This window comes from Acipenser ruthenus, chromosome 19 (assembly GCF_902713425.1).
Source record: "Acipenser ruthenus chromosome 19, fAciRut3.2 maternal haplotype, whole genome shotgun sequence".
NCBI lineage: Eukaryota > Metazoa > Chordata > Actinopteri > Acipenseriformes > Acipenseridae > Acipenser > Acipenser ruthenus.
Window position 1 is genome coordinate 203,925 of NC_081207.1, and position 14,733 is coordinate 218,657.

The 14,733-nt window shown below is 42.6% G+C and overlaps 1 protein-coding gene across 1 annotated transcript in view; it reads left to right on the forward strand.

Annotated features, from left to right (window-relative positions):
* LOC117424748 (alpha-1,6-mannosylglycoprotein 6-beta-N-acetylglucosaminyltransferase B-like) overlaps window positions 1–14,733 on the forward strand; it is a 50,330-nt gene that overhangs the window by 15,387 nt on the left and 20,210 nt on the right. The window contains exons 4-8 of the mRNA XM_058992224.1: window positions 1,319–1,428; window positions 3,255–3,328; window positions 3,602–3,769; window positions 4,324–4,488; window positions 8,986–9,155. Coding sequence (XP_058848207.1) covers window positions 1,319–1,428; window positions 3,255–3,328; window positions 3,602–3,769; window positions 4,324–4,488; window positions 8,986–9,155 — 687 coding nt within the window. The remainder of the gene's footprint in view (window positions 1–1,318; window positions 1,429–3,254; window positions 3,329–3,601; window positions 3,770–4,323; window positions 4,489–8,985; window positions 9,156–14,733) is intronic.

Here is a 14,733-nt window from a genome sequence, read left to right on the forward strand (position 1 = left end):
CCAGAGGGTGCTGGAGCACTGTGTTCAAGTACTCATGGACCCCGCAGTCCAGAGGGTGCTGGAGCACTGTGTTCAAATACTCATGGACCCCGCAGTCCAGAGGGTGCTGGAGCACTGTGTTCAAGTACTCATGGACCCCACAGTCCAGAGGGTGCTGGAGCACTGTGTTCAAATACTCATGGACCCCGCAGTCCAGAGGGTGCTGGAGCACTGTGTTCAAGTACTCATGGACCCCGCAGTCCAGAGGGTGCTGGAGCACTGTGTTCAAGTACTCATGGACCCCACAGTCCAGAGGGTGCTGGAGCACTGTGTTCAAGTACTCATGGACCCCGCAGTCCAGAGGGTGCTGGAGCACTGTGTTCAAGTACTCATGGACCCCACAGTCCAGAGGGTGCTGGAGCACTGTGTTCAAGTACTCATGGACCCCACAGTCCAGCGGGTGCTGGAGCACTGTGTTCTTCTCACAGGGCAGCTGACAGGGCAGGATGGAAGAGACCTGGATTGAGAAACAGCGCTGTACTGATCCAGCTCTGTGACGCTCATTTGGACTTTGTGTTCCTGTGGGGGGCACCTGGCAACAGCAGCTCACATTCTTACAGCTCATACCGATGGAGAGATATAAATTCTTAACCAATGACTAAGAGCAGTAGGGTTCAAATAGCATCTCTATTGAAATTGGTCATGTTTTAGTTTAAGGGTCTATTTTACATTCTGAAAATATTGTGCCAAAACGGCATGGATTCGTTGTCCATTGCAAATGACAACAATACTGCAGCATCAATACTGAAAAACAAAGTGGATCTTGCTGGGAGTCCCACACGCTGTCAGCTTGGTTGTGTTAGTGCAGAGCAGACACTACATCAAAGCATTGCAGCAGTAATTGAAGGGCATGCTGCAGCGCTGTCACTGAGAGCCTGACCAGGAGAGGCGGGCTGGGGGGGCTGACAGCACCTGAACCACTGCAGAGGTAATTGCTGATCCGGGTACCATGCCCGCCCTGGTCAAGCTGGAATAGGGCTGCCATCAGGAAGAGCAGCCACTAAACAGCCAGTCCTGAGCCCAGAGCTTCTTCTGCTCTCTGTCTCTCAATCCCTCGATTTTCACGTACCCTTATATTCGCTCTCTGTTCTTTCTCATGCATCTTGGTCCCTCTTTTCATTACCCCTCTCATATCTGAATTCATTATTTAGTTTTTCTCTTATTTTTTTAAAAGCAGAAGAGGAAAGCGTGCACTGCATGCTACATGACAAGAGACTGATGCCTTCACTGCCACTGCTGCTCTCCAAGCTGCTGACCCCCCCCTCGCTCTGTGTTTCAGGTTCCAGCCGGCTGGTCTGATCGAGCGAATCCAGGCGATCGCGCAGAACGTGTCCAACATGGCAATGAAGGTGGAGCAGATCCTCCAGAACAGCCTGGCTGCAGGCAGAGGTACTGTCATCATAGTACTGTCCATGGCATTCACACACCTACCAGAGCCCCAGACACATTCAGTTCTATTCAAAGCTGTTCACACTTCAGATCTGCATTGATGCAGTGATCTGCACATTCACAACGAGGCAGCCACACAGGCACAAATCAAGCAGCAAGTTTGTAACAAAGGTGTTGATGATTCTCTGGCTCAGTAGACAGGCAGTCAGAAGCACATGAAAGAACATTTTAACAGGAGCCCTGCACGTGAAGTGTGGGTTTTGTGTATATACTGTAAATAGTATTGCGTAAATATGTGTAATTATTATAAATGATTAATGAAGTACCTGACGCACCTGGGAGAGCCTGCCTGCTGGGTGTGATTACCAGCTGTGGATAATCAGCGGGTAGGTGTGTTCCAGCACGGCGTCGGGTATAAAGAGGTCCTGTTTGTTCACCTCGGGGCTGCTGCAAAGCCACGGACAACGGGCTGAAGATCGTCCATGCTACCCGAACATAGAGACATAGCGGAATACATTGCTGAAATCCTCCTGATGTCCCACCTTGCCTCGGCAAAATGCAGCGAATTCCACTTCTGACACCACATGTAACAGGGTACTTGCTTGTGGGTGCGTGCATTCGTTGCTGAGTGACAGGCAGGAGATCGAGACAGAGGTTGAATTTGACACGCCCCACAGGCACGCCGGTTTATTTACACACACACACACACACACACACACACACACACACACACACACACACACACAGTGAGAACAGCTCACGTGACACTACCAACAATGGTAGCTCACTGAGGACATACGGCCAGCATACAAAAAGCAAAATAAACACAATACAAAAAACTATAAAATAAAGGTGCCGTAAAAATGGTGTGTGCTACTCCTAATGCATGGAGGTCCCGCCTGCACTCCCTAATGCATGGAGGTCCCGCCTGCACTCCCTAATGCATGGAGGTCCCGCCTGCACTCCCTAATTCATGGAGGTCCCACCTGCACTCCCTAATGCATGGAGGTCCCGCCTGCACTCCCTAATGCATGGAGGTCCCACCTGCACTCCCTAATGCATGGAGGTCCCGCCTGCACTCCCTAATGCTGCTTCAAAAACTTTCCTTATTGCCACATAAGATGCTAAAATTGTTATCCAATACCATACCTGTCAAGGTCCCAGGACAGTTGACCAGGAGATTTTATGTAACGGATAGTGTTAAGCGGGTAACGAGGCACGGAGTAGAGTTAACCCCCTCCTGCAGGCAACCTAATGATGATGGTGTTAAATCATGGCTGTGGTCTGTGGTGCATGTTATATGCCCAAGTGGCAGACTTGCAGTCTCTCAAGGCTCTGTCACTGATGTTGGAATCATAACAGCGGGTCCTGACCTGAAAACGGGAGGGTCCTGGTCAAAACGGGAGACTTGACAGGTATGCAATACTGATAAATAATTGAAAAGCTTGGGTCAGTCAAATGCTCATGTGTTCAGTTAAGATCTACTTGTTGCACAGATAGGCTTTTCTCCACACTGCCGGCTCTTAATCACTGCTGTCCCATCACATCTTTTGCCCTGTTAACAACTCTAGCAAGCAGTAGATCTGTGCACACAGCCACAAAACATAGAAACACAAATATTACTTTGTGAACCCCATTAATATAATTCCTGGAGTATTTAAAACTGATTCACACACTTTATAGAGTTGAGGCTGTATATAAAAAATATATGCTACTGTACATTATTCCATTTACTGCTAGACTTTACAATGGGCCAGATTGTTCTTGTAAACACTTTGAGATTCCCTTCCTTCTTCTCAGTCCCCTCACTTCTGTTTGCGTTCCAGTTAGAGATGGAAGAGCCAATCGCTGTGAGGCTCCTCAAGATCCCAAATACCCCGACTGCACCAGCAAACTGGATGTGAGTAATCAAGCCTGTGTGTCTCAATATCTGTGCATGTGTCTTTCTGCACACCCCAGCACAGGACTGACTGCCAAAGCAAGGGCTCTCTGTGTCAGGATTTTACAATACGCTGTGCTATTGTTCACCTTTCCTTTGAACTATTAGGTAATTACATGGTATGACACTGTAACAACAGTGGAGCACAAATCCCTGATTTAGCAGATCAGTGTGCACTGTGTTTCAGTGACTGTGGTTACTAAAGAGATCCGCTGGGTTCTGTGTGTGTTTCAGTGGATGAGAGCCCGCTGGACCTCGGACCCATGCTATGCTTTCTATGGGGTGGATGGCAGCGAGTGCTCCTTCCTGATCTACCTCAGCGAGGTGGAGTGGTTCTGTCCGCCCTTGCCCTGGAGAAACCACACCGCTCCGACCACCCCCAAACCCAGGGGCAAGCGGCAGGTGAGGCTGCCTGGGAAGAGAAGCTGTGCTACAGGGACACGGAGACAGCACAAAATCACTAGAGACTGAAGCTGACATTGCCTCCTAAAATCATTGAAAAGCATTTTATACTTATATATAATTAGTTTACATTGCCAGGGGGTTTATTCCTGAAGGAAATCATGCATTTCATGGTCACACCACCAGCACAGAGCAGATTTGCCAACTCTTTACTGACTATGATGTACACCGACACCATGCTGGTCTATCAGTCAGCGTTTATCAAACTCCACACTGTAACACCAGAGGACACAGTTGGAAATTAGTGGTGGTGATAGACATGAGATTAGAAGACACTTCTTTATACAGAGAGTGGTGAGGGTATGGAATGGGTTATCTAGCCATGTTGTTGATGCTGAATTATGCTGGATCCTTTAAGACCCAGCTTGACAAAGTTTTGAGATCAGCTAGCTACTAGGAACCAGACTTGCACAGATGGAATGAATGGCCTCCTCTGTGGTTCGTACGTTTTCTTCTGTTCCTGTGTGTATAAATCCTGTGTGCTTCCTGTGCAGGCGGCGTTCCGCACGGATATCGGGGCCCTGCTGGAGCAGGTGGGCACTGGGAAGGAGTCTCTGATCTTCATGAAGAGGCGGATCAGGAGGCTGGCAGGGCAGTGGGGTCAGGCTGCAAACAGACTGGGGGAGAAACTGAAGAGGAGCTGGAGGGAGAGGAAGAAGGTGAGAGCTTCTAAAATCCTGAACTCTCCTTCTGCCTTTCAGACAGGCATCTAGGAACCCGAAGCAGCGAAAAAACTAAACTCGCAGGTGGGAGGTGTTTCCATTCTAGACAGTTCAATGAAACTGTGAGGGTGTCACTGTGTCTCTCTCAATCTGATTGCGTTAAGGAGGGCATTAAAACCCACCCTTATTTACTTTGGTTTGCAACACACATGCTTTAAAAGTCATAATAAGTTTAATCACATTTAAAATTAAAAGAATTATTCTATGTTGAATCAGTGGAATAATCAACCCTGTATTATTTCAGAGATCGATTCTTGTATATGTGCCTCTTAAACAATTTGTAATTGAACAGAAATGCATTAAAACGAGTGAGCACTTTACTGTACGTGTTGCACTGTGTTTACACCTAGACCGGGCTGTATATGCACTGTGCTTACACCTAGACCGGGCTGTATATGCACTGTGTTTACACCTAGACCGGGCTGTATATGCACTGTGTTTACACCTAGACCGGGCTGTATATGCACTGTGCTTACACCTAGACCGGGCTGTATATGCACTGTGTTTACACCTAGACCGGGCTGTATATGCACTGTGCTTACACCTAGACCGGGCTGTATATGCACTGTGTTTACACCTAGACCGTGCTGTATATGCACTGTGTTTACACCTAGACCGGGCTGTATATGCACTGTGTTTACACCTAGACCGGGCTGTATATGCACTGTGTTTACACCTAGACCGGGCTGTATATGCACTGTGTTTACACCTAGACCGGGCTGTATATGCACTGTGTTTACACCTAGACCGGGCTGTATATGCACTATGCTTACACCTAGAGCCGCCTGTATGTGGGCGTGTTTATTAATTGCTCTCCTACCATGTAGAGCCTGTGGGGCCACTAGCTGGGCAGCTCTGATATAATCGACAGCAGCAGCGCACAGCTGTGGGGTGCGAGAGGAGAGATTTCTGAGCTTGGGAACAGATGTCGGCACCAAATAACAGATGGCTATGCCTAAGCAATGCCCCAATAGCACAGCTCTTTCATGCATGTGCGTGTTGAAGTGTATTCGTTTTTCTAGATCAATGAGTTTCACCATCCTGTTTGTGATACATCTGCAGAGTGTAAACCAGATCAGGCTTTTTGATAACTCCATCATTTGATAAATTCCATCTGCCAATAGACACAGCTTCAAGCTGTAGCTTTCCTCCCAAAGCAATCAAATGCTCGTGGCTGTAATAAGTGGCTGTATCACTGTAGATGAGTAAATGAAATACATTCATTTTATTTATTTAACCAGTCGATTTACCCATCGAGACCGAGGCCTCGTTTATAAAGGGGTTCCGTTTTACCCTCCAGCTGTATCTCTCATTCTCTGATTCAGGGTGCGATTTGTCAAATTTCCAGTGGAGGGATAAAATGGACAAACAACAAAACATCATGGCAAGCCTTGATCCATCTGTAGTACACAATTTAAACAGTTAAGAGAATCACTAAGCTACTTATTTATTATACCGAATCAACTGCTAAAATCTTTAGGAATCACACATTTGCCATCATGCAGGATAAATGCAGTTACTTTTTATGGATACGGTCATACTTGCCAAGATTTAGAAACTGTTCAGCAGGACATTGATCATATATATTATCAAATAATAGACGTATCCCCCAACTCAACACCACACCACCATCATGACAGTGAAAATAGACACAATGAAGCGCTCTTACCTTTGTATAAGTTAGTGATCAGCAGATGTGTCAGCCACACGAAGAGCACAGCGTGTGGTTTTCACTAACTCTACTGTGCAGAATAAATGACTTTTTTCTATGGGTAAATATCAGGACTCTCTTCCTATGCATCGGGACGAGGGATATTTGCTAGGAAATCGAGACTGTCCCGACCATATAGGGACTGTTGGCATGTATGTACGGTATCAAAAGACAATAACAAAAACTACCTACATTACAGCAACTAAAATAATGTTAAAACGCCTTCATGACAAGTACTTGCATGGCTGCACATAACCTCATTGATAACTGCACAGAGTGTAACAACAATAAATGGAACATAATACAACATCCGTATTTTAACAGCTCAATCTGCAGGAGTTCATTGCTGTTAATCTTGGCCTTTTTTCCAGTCTGCTCAGCGGGTGATTCAGTGGGTAAAAGTTCCAGTCTTTGGCTCTAGGGCTGTTTAACAAAAGCTACTATGGATTTTTAGTATCCTGTCTCCATTTCTTTTTTCTTTAGTATAGTATGCACTTCCGATGATAATAAAAAATAACAGTTTGAAATACAGCAACTGAATGACGTTGACGTACTTGATTTTCATTGGTTAATTTGCCTTGCTACGGTGTGTACAGCACTACTGTTGGATGACAATGACGGGTGAGTGGAATCTGAGTCTGATCCACTTTATACAGCCAAACTGTATGATCCGGCTCCAGTGAAACTAAACTCCATTCCTTTTTTTTTTAACTCACATTAATACAATGTGCTACTGATCTTAGGTCTGAAGTGCTTAAACCAAGATTTTTTTTTTTAAGTCAGTTTGCGTAAAAACGATGCAGCATACATTTATCATTATTTATTTATCATCATAAAGTTCCCAAAGAAATCATTGTAAATTCAAAATCTTTTATTGGGGGGGGGGGGGGGGATTTAACCCCCCCTGGGGTTAAATTCCAAAGCACACCTCAAACATCTGCTGTCAAAACAAACATCCTCTGCAAAACTGGAACTGAGGTACCACTTAAACAGAGCCCGTTTGATATAACAAAAGAAAACAGCCGCAAATGTTGTTCTTGACAACCAAATAAATGTTAACATATTGTATAGAAGAAGCAACAATTCCATTCCATGCATGTGTCCTAAATCACTAAGCCGCTGTGACTTGTTTAGAATGTCAGACATCCCCCTCGATTCTGAGACAAGCCTGACGTTCTCAAAGTCAGCACCGTTAGAGAAGTTCCTGGTTTCTGCTCTCGGGAACCATATCCCAGTGCGCTAATCCTTCTGACTTTATTAGAAACCAATCAGAAAGCTATTGCACCACACAAGCAAAACACAAATCTATCTGGAATTGAAATATGTAGATAAGGTTTAAAATAGCAGTAAAGGCTCAGTTTACTGGTTTCTAATTGCAATAAAACCTTGATTGCCAGGCATTACGTTAGCTGAACTTGCAGTAGGCCAGCACTAGACAGTATTGACCCTACTGGTCCCACTGAACCCCATTATAGAGCAACAACACAGTTTAAAGAAGTTTATTAAATCAGCACAGTACTCATTCTAGTGCTGTTCACAATAACCTGACCTGCAGGCTTGTTGAAACTGCTTCCTACACAGCCTGGATTAGGATTATTATTATTATTATTATTATTATTATTTATTTCTTAGCAGACGCCCTTATCCAGGGCGACTTACAATCGTAAGCAAATACATTTCAGAATCACAGTACAAGTAATAATATAGCTGCAGTGAGTCAGAAACGCAGGCTCCAGGATTAGAATTGAAAGTGCTCTAAATTAGTAGGGCAGACAGGGGAAGCTCTCAGCTAACAGCCCTACTGATGCAGAGCCACAAAGGCAGCTTCAGAGGAAACTCCTGTGCAGAAGTATACATGCAAAGGTGTTTTTTTACCACACTTGAACGCTGAATTCTCTAGAGACTCTACAAGCTCTGTAACGTTTTCCCGATGTTTTGCATATCGTTTTGGTTTTGTTTCTGTAATGCAGTCCCTACTATTTTCCTTACCGCGCCCTCTTACATCATGACACAAGGACAGTCAGACAGTGTATGTGGATAAAGAAGTTACTGTATGCATGCTTTTCACAATGATGCATGACTTGGGTTCCTCGAGTGAGAAACACCATTCTAACTCAGCGCAGGAAAAACCTCAGGGGATTTTAAATGGACGTTCCTCACGAGAAAAAGTCTTGTCTCTTAGCAACAGGCACAGTATACTATTCTAGTAAGCTTATTGACGCCTGGTCTCCTGGTCTCCCAAGGACCTTTCACAATGCATTGTGGTATAATCCGATCCTGTGGACTCTCTGCTATGCACGCAATGGTTTATATTGAATTTGAATTCATGCATGTTGATTGGGCATCATAAAGGTTTTTGAGGAAACCTGTTTATAAAATCAGGCAAACTTCTGTACTAACTGCTCTTATCTGTATTATGATATTCTGTAATGTGATATTTTATAATTTGTAACAGTTATAAGTAGCCCTGGATAAGGGTGTTTGATAAGAAATAAATAATAATAATAATAATAATAATAATAATAATAATAATAATAATAATAATAATAATAATAATAACACATATTTATGCATTATTAATTGTTTATAACATGTGTTATAACATGTGTGTATACATTGTAATATGCTTCTATATATAGATGCACTGGTAATGGTGTTTATCGTACCTGTTATAACTCATGTGTATTTGCATTATTAATGGTTTCCCTTTTGTTTGGCTCCAGATTTTGGTGCACATTGGGTTCCTGACCGAGGAGTCGGGGGACGTGTTCAGCCCCAAGGTGCTGAAGGGGGGGCCGCTGGGGGAGATGGTGCAGTGGGCAGACATCCTGACTGCTCTCTACACACTGGGGCACAGCCTGAAAATCTCCATCTCTGCCAAGGAGCTGCAGGGGTGAGTGTGCACCACTATCTTATTCCCCGTCCACATGTATAATACATACAGGAATATGTCTGTGTTTGTGGGGACCCTCTCAATGAAATGTCTTGTTGTGGTCATGCTTGTTAGTGTTTATATATATATATATATATATATATATATATATATATATATATATATATATATATATATATATATATATATATATAATATATATATGGGTACATCATTCTGTCAGCGTTAAAAGATTGTAACCTGTGCAGCTGGTATGGTGTCACAACACCATTTAGGATGTATATGTTGCTTTGTATGGAACACTATTGTTTAGTGTTGTGTAATGCTTTGCAATGCCTGGCATGGGTCATTTTCTCTTACCAAGTGCATTGCTTTTGGTCGGGTTTGCAAAAGCACTCCAATTAATTCTGTGATGTCAGCAGTCAGTGGTTCTGCAATAACAGAGCAGCTTGGGGGAGCTCTACTCAGGCATAGAAACACTTGCAGCAGCTTTTATAGAGTCGGAGTCATGAAGCATCATGCCAGGCAGGGCCATGCTCCCAGAGTAGAAGCTGCAGAACATGAGAAATCATACCCAGAGTTAGAATAATTAATGGAGCAGTACAGACTGGGGGACAAGCCTGACTGGATACAGCGTGCCAGGCAGGGCCATGCTCTCACAGTAGAAGCTGCAGAACATGCTTGTTCATTTTCCTCATAAAACTCTGTAAAGAACTGTATTAAATGCTTCTGGTTGGTAATTCAAATAAGAAATAAACCGGCATAAAATTCTGAAGGAGGCATTTTGAATGGGTTTGCATTACTAGGAAGCCCCCCAAGGCAAAGTCTGTTTTAAAAATCCATTAGAGCAAGTTTATGTCATAGACATGTGAATCTACAAAAGAGTTCACTCACTGTGACAGGCAGTGCCGGCTATGACTACTGCAGCAGCCTTTTCATTGAACAGACACATTATCACCAGTTTCTCCATCCCATGTGGTTTATGTACCATCAAGAGGAAACACCTCATTTAAAAGTGATCCACTTGAGCTGGAATGACCCATACTATATATGTGTGCACATGTTTCATCACCTGAACATAAATTTAATGGCATGCAAAGAGAAGGAGGCTTATAGAGATTCATTGTGAGGCAATAATCAGTAGGTGTGAAACAGAAAGATAGCTAAAAGGAAGGTCAAAGAAAACCCACACATGTGAATCCAGACACTTCCGTTCAACAAAAGAACCTGGGCTCAGAGACTGAACCAACCCCTCACAGAGAACAGTGGCTTTGTCCTTTCTACCTTCGCCAATTAAAACGATCTATTCTGCTTGTTATTATTTACTACTTTAAATATCTCATGTTCAGTTTTAAATACTCAGTAACAAGGTACACAGTGCGGCAATAAACCTGGCTGTAAAATCAGGATTGCATTATGCATGTTACGTGCAGCAGCACAAACCAATGTGTATCTCATTTAAATGTTCTTCTACCGCTGTGCAGAGGAATGTGTATATATTACCAGGGGGCCCGTGGATCCAGCAAATTCACCACAGGACCGGTTAAACTGTAGATTGAAAAAAAAAGACCAATATTATGAAAATGAGCTTCAATTTGAAGAGGAATTGGATTTCAGAGATGTAAGGAGTGGAATAGGAAAGAAAATGATAATATGTCCTTTATATTTACAGCCCTACCTGCCTAATAGACAGGAAACAGAGTAATTCATGCTGCCCATAACCTCCCCTGCCGACCCAGTAATGAGCAGAATCAAATTGTTTCTCTGAACAATTCTGTTCAATTCGCTCCTAACTGACACGTCGTTATGTAGACTGACTTGGTGCAAAGTGGCCAAGGGGAATATCTATTTCAATTTCATTTCCTGGATTTATTCTGAGGTGGAATAAAGCTTGAAAAACATGCCATGGCCATTTCCAGTATAGTGACATTAACGATAGCAGCCTCAAATAATAATTATACTGCACAAAACAGAGGCTGCTGATGGGTGTGGAAAAGCACATTGAACTGTTAGTCTGTGTTGCTATATTGTGGACTTCTTTATGCTGTGTTGAACCTGGTTTATCAACGCTCTCTTTTCCTTTGTGTCTGCCTGATTAATGTAAACGACTGGAAGTGAAGATTGAGAGAAAGCTGTTTAACAAGTGATCAATCGTGAACAACTGCAAAAGTCTCTGAGAAGAGCGCCTGCATCAATGGAGCTACTGCCCAGTATCTGTTCTCTTTAACTTTATGACCATTATCTTTGAGGCTTGGTGTGGACTTCACAAACAATGTATGAGTGCTCTCTGGATATTTCTCTGATATCTCGATAATATTCTGGATGGGTAAGTCAGCATCAGAAAGAATGTGATCCATCCACACTTAAATTACAATGCCGACTGACCCACTTTCTTGTCTGATGGATCCCTCCTGTCGTGCAAAAGCTCAGCTATTCAAGGGGCAAGGGTCTCATTGAGAATGAGGTTTGTTAAAGTTGATTTTAATGTGTTTGACATTTTATATGCTGCTAACAAAAATGGCTTGAAGCAATTCAGTCAAGCGGCACTGATAGCTGCTCTTTGAAACCGAGGTAATCTCACATTGTCTGGAGAAGTGAAATAATTAGAGAGAGGCAGTAATTGACAGGTGAGTTTTCAGCATTTACAGAGATGCATCAGAATTCCTCAGATTCAGGTGTCTATTTTCTAGAAGTCTCTGCTTTACTACAGGAGAGCCGGGTTCTGATTTTTACTGCATTCTTTTCTTTTCTCAAACACAAAAGCATTGCATTAGCTTCAAGTGCTAGCACAATACCCCCTGACATGTTCTCTAACATTCTCACCCCGGAACATACTGCTGTGGTTTCCAGTGCACTAATGCGTTTGAAATGAAATTAAATGCAGAGCGGTATTAAGTGGCTTAAGGTAACAGAGCCAGCAGTTGATTTGCATAAAGTATAAACGCGTTAATGAGAATTTCAATTAGCAAGGGAATAAAGGATTTGCTGCTAATGCGTACACTCCCCAGAAGACAGTGCCAGAGTAGGTAATGTTTTGTAAAGGCTCTGATTTGGTGTTTTTCCATGCAGGTACAGGTTTGTGCATCAGAAATGTTGGATGTGGTGTATGCATGGATATATGTGGGGTGTGCATGGATATATGCGGGGTATGCATGGATATATGTGGGGTATGCATGGATATATGTGGGGTGTGCATTGATATATGTGGGGTGTGCATGGATATATGTGGGGTATGCATGGATATATGCGGGGTGTACATGGATATATATGCGGGGTGTACATGGATATATGTGGGGTGTGCATGGATATATGTGGGGTATGCATGGATATATGCAGGGTGTACATGGATATATGCGGGGTGTGCATGGATATATGTGGGGTATGCATGGATATATGTGGGGTATGCATGGATATATGCGGGGTGTACATGGATATATGGGGGGTATGCATGGATATATGTGGGGTATGCATGGACAGCCACACGTCCTTTCAATGTAATGGTTGAACAAAAAGAGAATTAAACATTGGCGGAAATACACACTATGTTTTACGTGCCAGGAAGCAATGAGCAAATGTTGATTGTGATTCCCACCATGCCAGATACCCAGCGTCTCGCTAGAGAAGATTTCACAGATCATATTCAGCGGGACTCTGTTTCTCTTTGCCCTTGAAAACAAATTCACACAGAAGGCTCTGAGCTCAATGCTGCTTCACTTCAGGAGCTGGAGCACTCAGGCACTAAATGGAACTTGGGCAGGAAATGGTACTTGCAGCAGGACATCTATCAAAAGCAATGCACAGAACTGCATGAGCAACCCGAAACACCAGCGATTCCCTGGTGCAGAAATGCTTGAAAGAAAATAAGACAAGTGGAGCAAGGGGATTCTTAATGTGCTTCTGGTGGATCAATGTGCGAGTTGTATAGGCTCATGGTAATTGCTGCCTTTGTGTTTATTTCTTTATTAGTTAGGGCCAGTCCTTTGTCATCACAGTGTTCTTTATATGTAGTTTATTGCCTGACAAGCATACCTCAAGCTCCACTGAACTTTTGTACGGGGGGGCAGATTCAAACCCTGTCCAATGAATGTACAGATTCTAACCCAGGACTCCACTTTCACTGGATAGTATAATGGAAACATTACACCCTTAAAAATGATGGATCATGTTATCCTTCAACAATGGTGGAAGTTTAGTACAGTGAGCATTGGAAGAACACAGATCTCTTCCTCGCTCCACTATATTGAATGAATCATTGTGCTGGGATGTAGAAGATATCGAATTCGCTATTAAGGAGTCCAGTGTTTATTCCAAGAAACACACCATTTCTCATCAGGATTTCCCCTCAACAACTGTTACATGCATTCAAAATGATCTGCATGTTCTACCATTTACTGCATTCGGATTAGACTCTAATCAGCAGTGGTTCACATAGAACTCCTCCGAATGCATAGTAAATGAAACCAGTCCAATTTAAACCCCAGTAATGGCACACTTTAACATCAATCAGCATGTAAAGGGGAGAAGCAGCCTAACTGGCAAGGATTTAAACCCAGCCCCACAAATCGAGCTGCTGTAAGGATCATGTGTTTGCTTCCGGGCAGCAGCATCTGGTGATTCCATTTACATAATAATTACATAATGAAAGAACTGAAACAGGTGAAGAGTGAATAAAAATCCTGCACCTCTCAGCAAATGTTATTATCAGTTCAGCACCAATTTCCATTGCTCTGTATAAAAAAACAGCCCCATTGTAGCTCAGCCAGGCTTGAAATGAAGCTGAGCAGGAGATGTGTTGATTCCAGTTACTAATGGGTCTGGCACTTCCACATGCACTGGCTTCAAACTGTGTCTGTAATTGAATTATATACATCAAAAATAATATATATATGACAAATAATAACTCTCAATATTAAAGAATCTTAAATATAAGTTTATTTTTGATAATTCAGGAACAGTGAATTAAACTGGGTAGATAATGAATTGCAAAAAATAATGTATTTTTAAGGAAAATGTGTTTCAATGGGGTATTCTTTTTTTTTTATTCGCTGTCAGAATCTAAGATTTGTGTCACTCGGTTGGTTGGTGCTCCCGTTGGTGAAGGATGATTGTAAATCTTCACAGAGACAGATTTGTCAAAAGTGCCAAAAAAAAACACGAATTGTGGGTGTTGTCGAGTGATTGAAATTTTGAAATTCATTGACAAGAATGTCTTTAATTTCCTGTTCCTCTCCAGTTTCTCATTTTGTTGATCATTCATGAACATTTCTCTACTGTGGGTGTTGTCAAGTGATTGAAAACGAGACATTTTGTGTTTAAAATGAAAGTGATGGTCTCAAGGGGTCAAATGGGTCAAAGTTCAAGTATATTTTCCTCAAGAGGAATTGTGACATTTTGTGGTCACTGCTGTGCTATTATGCCTTTTTTTTTCAAATGACTCAGGATGCAAATATAGCCTTCATCCATGTATTATATATATATATATATATATATATATATATATATATATATATATATATATATATATATATATATATATATATATATATATGAAGGAAAGCTAAACAGCAAGCCAAGCGCT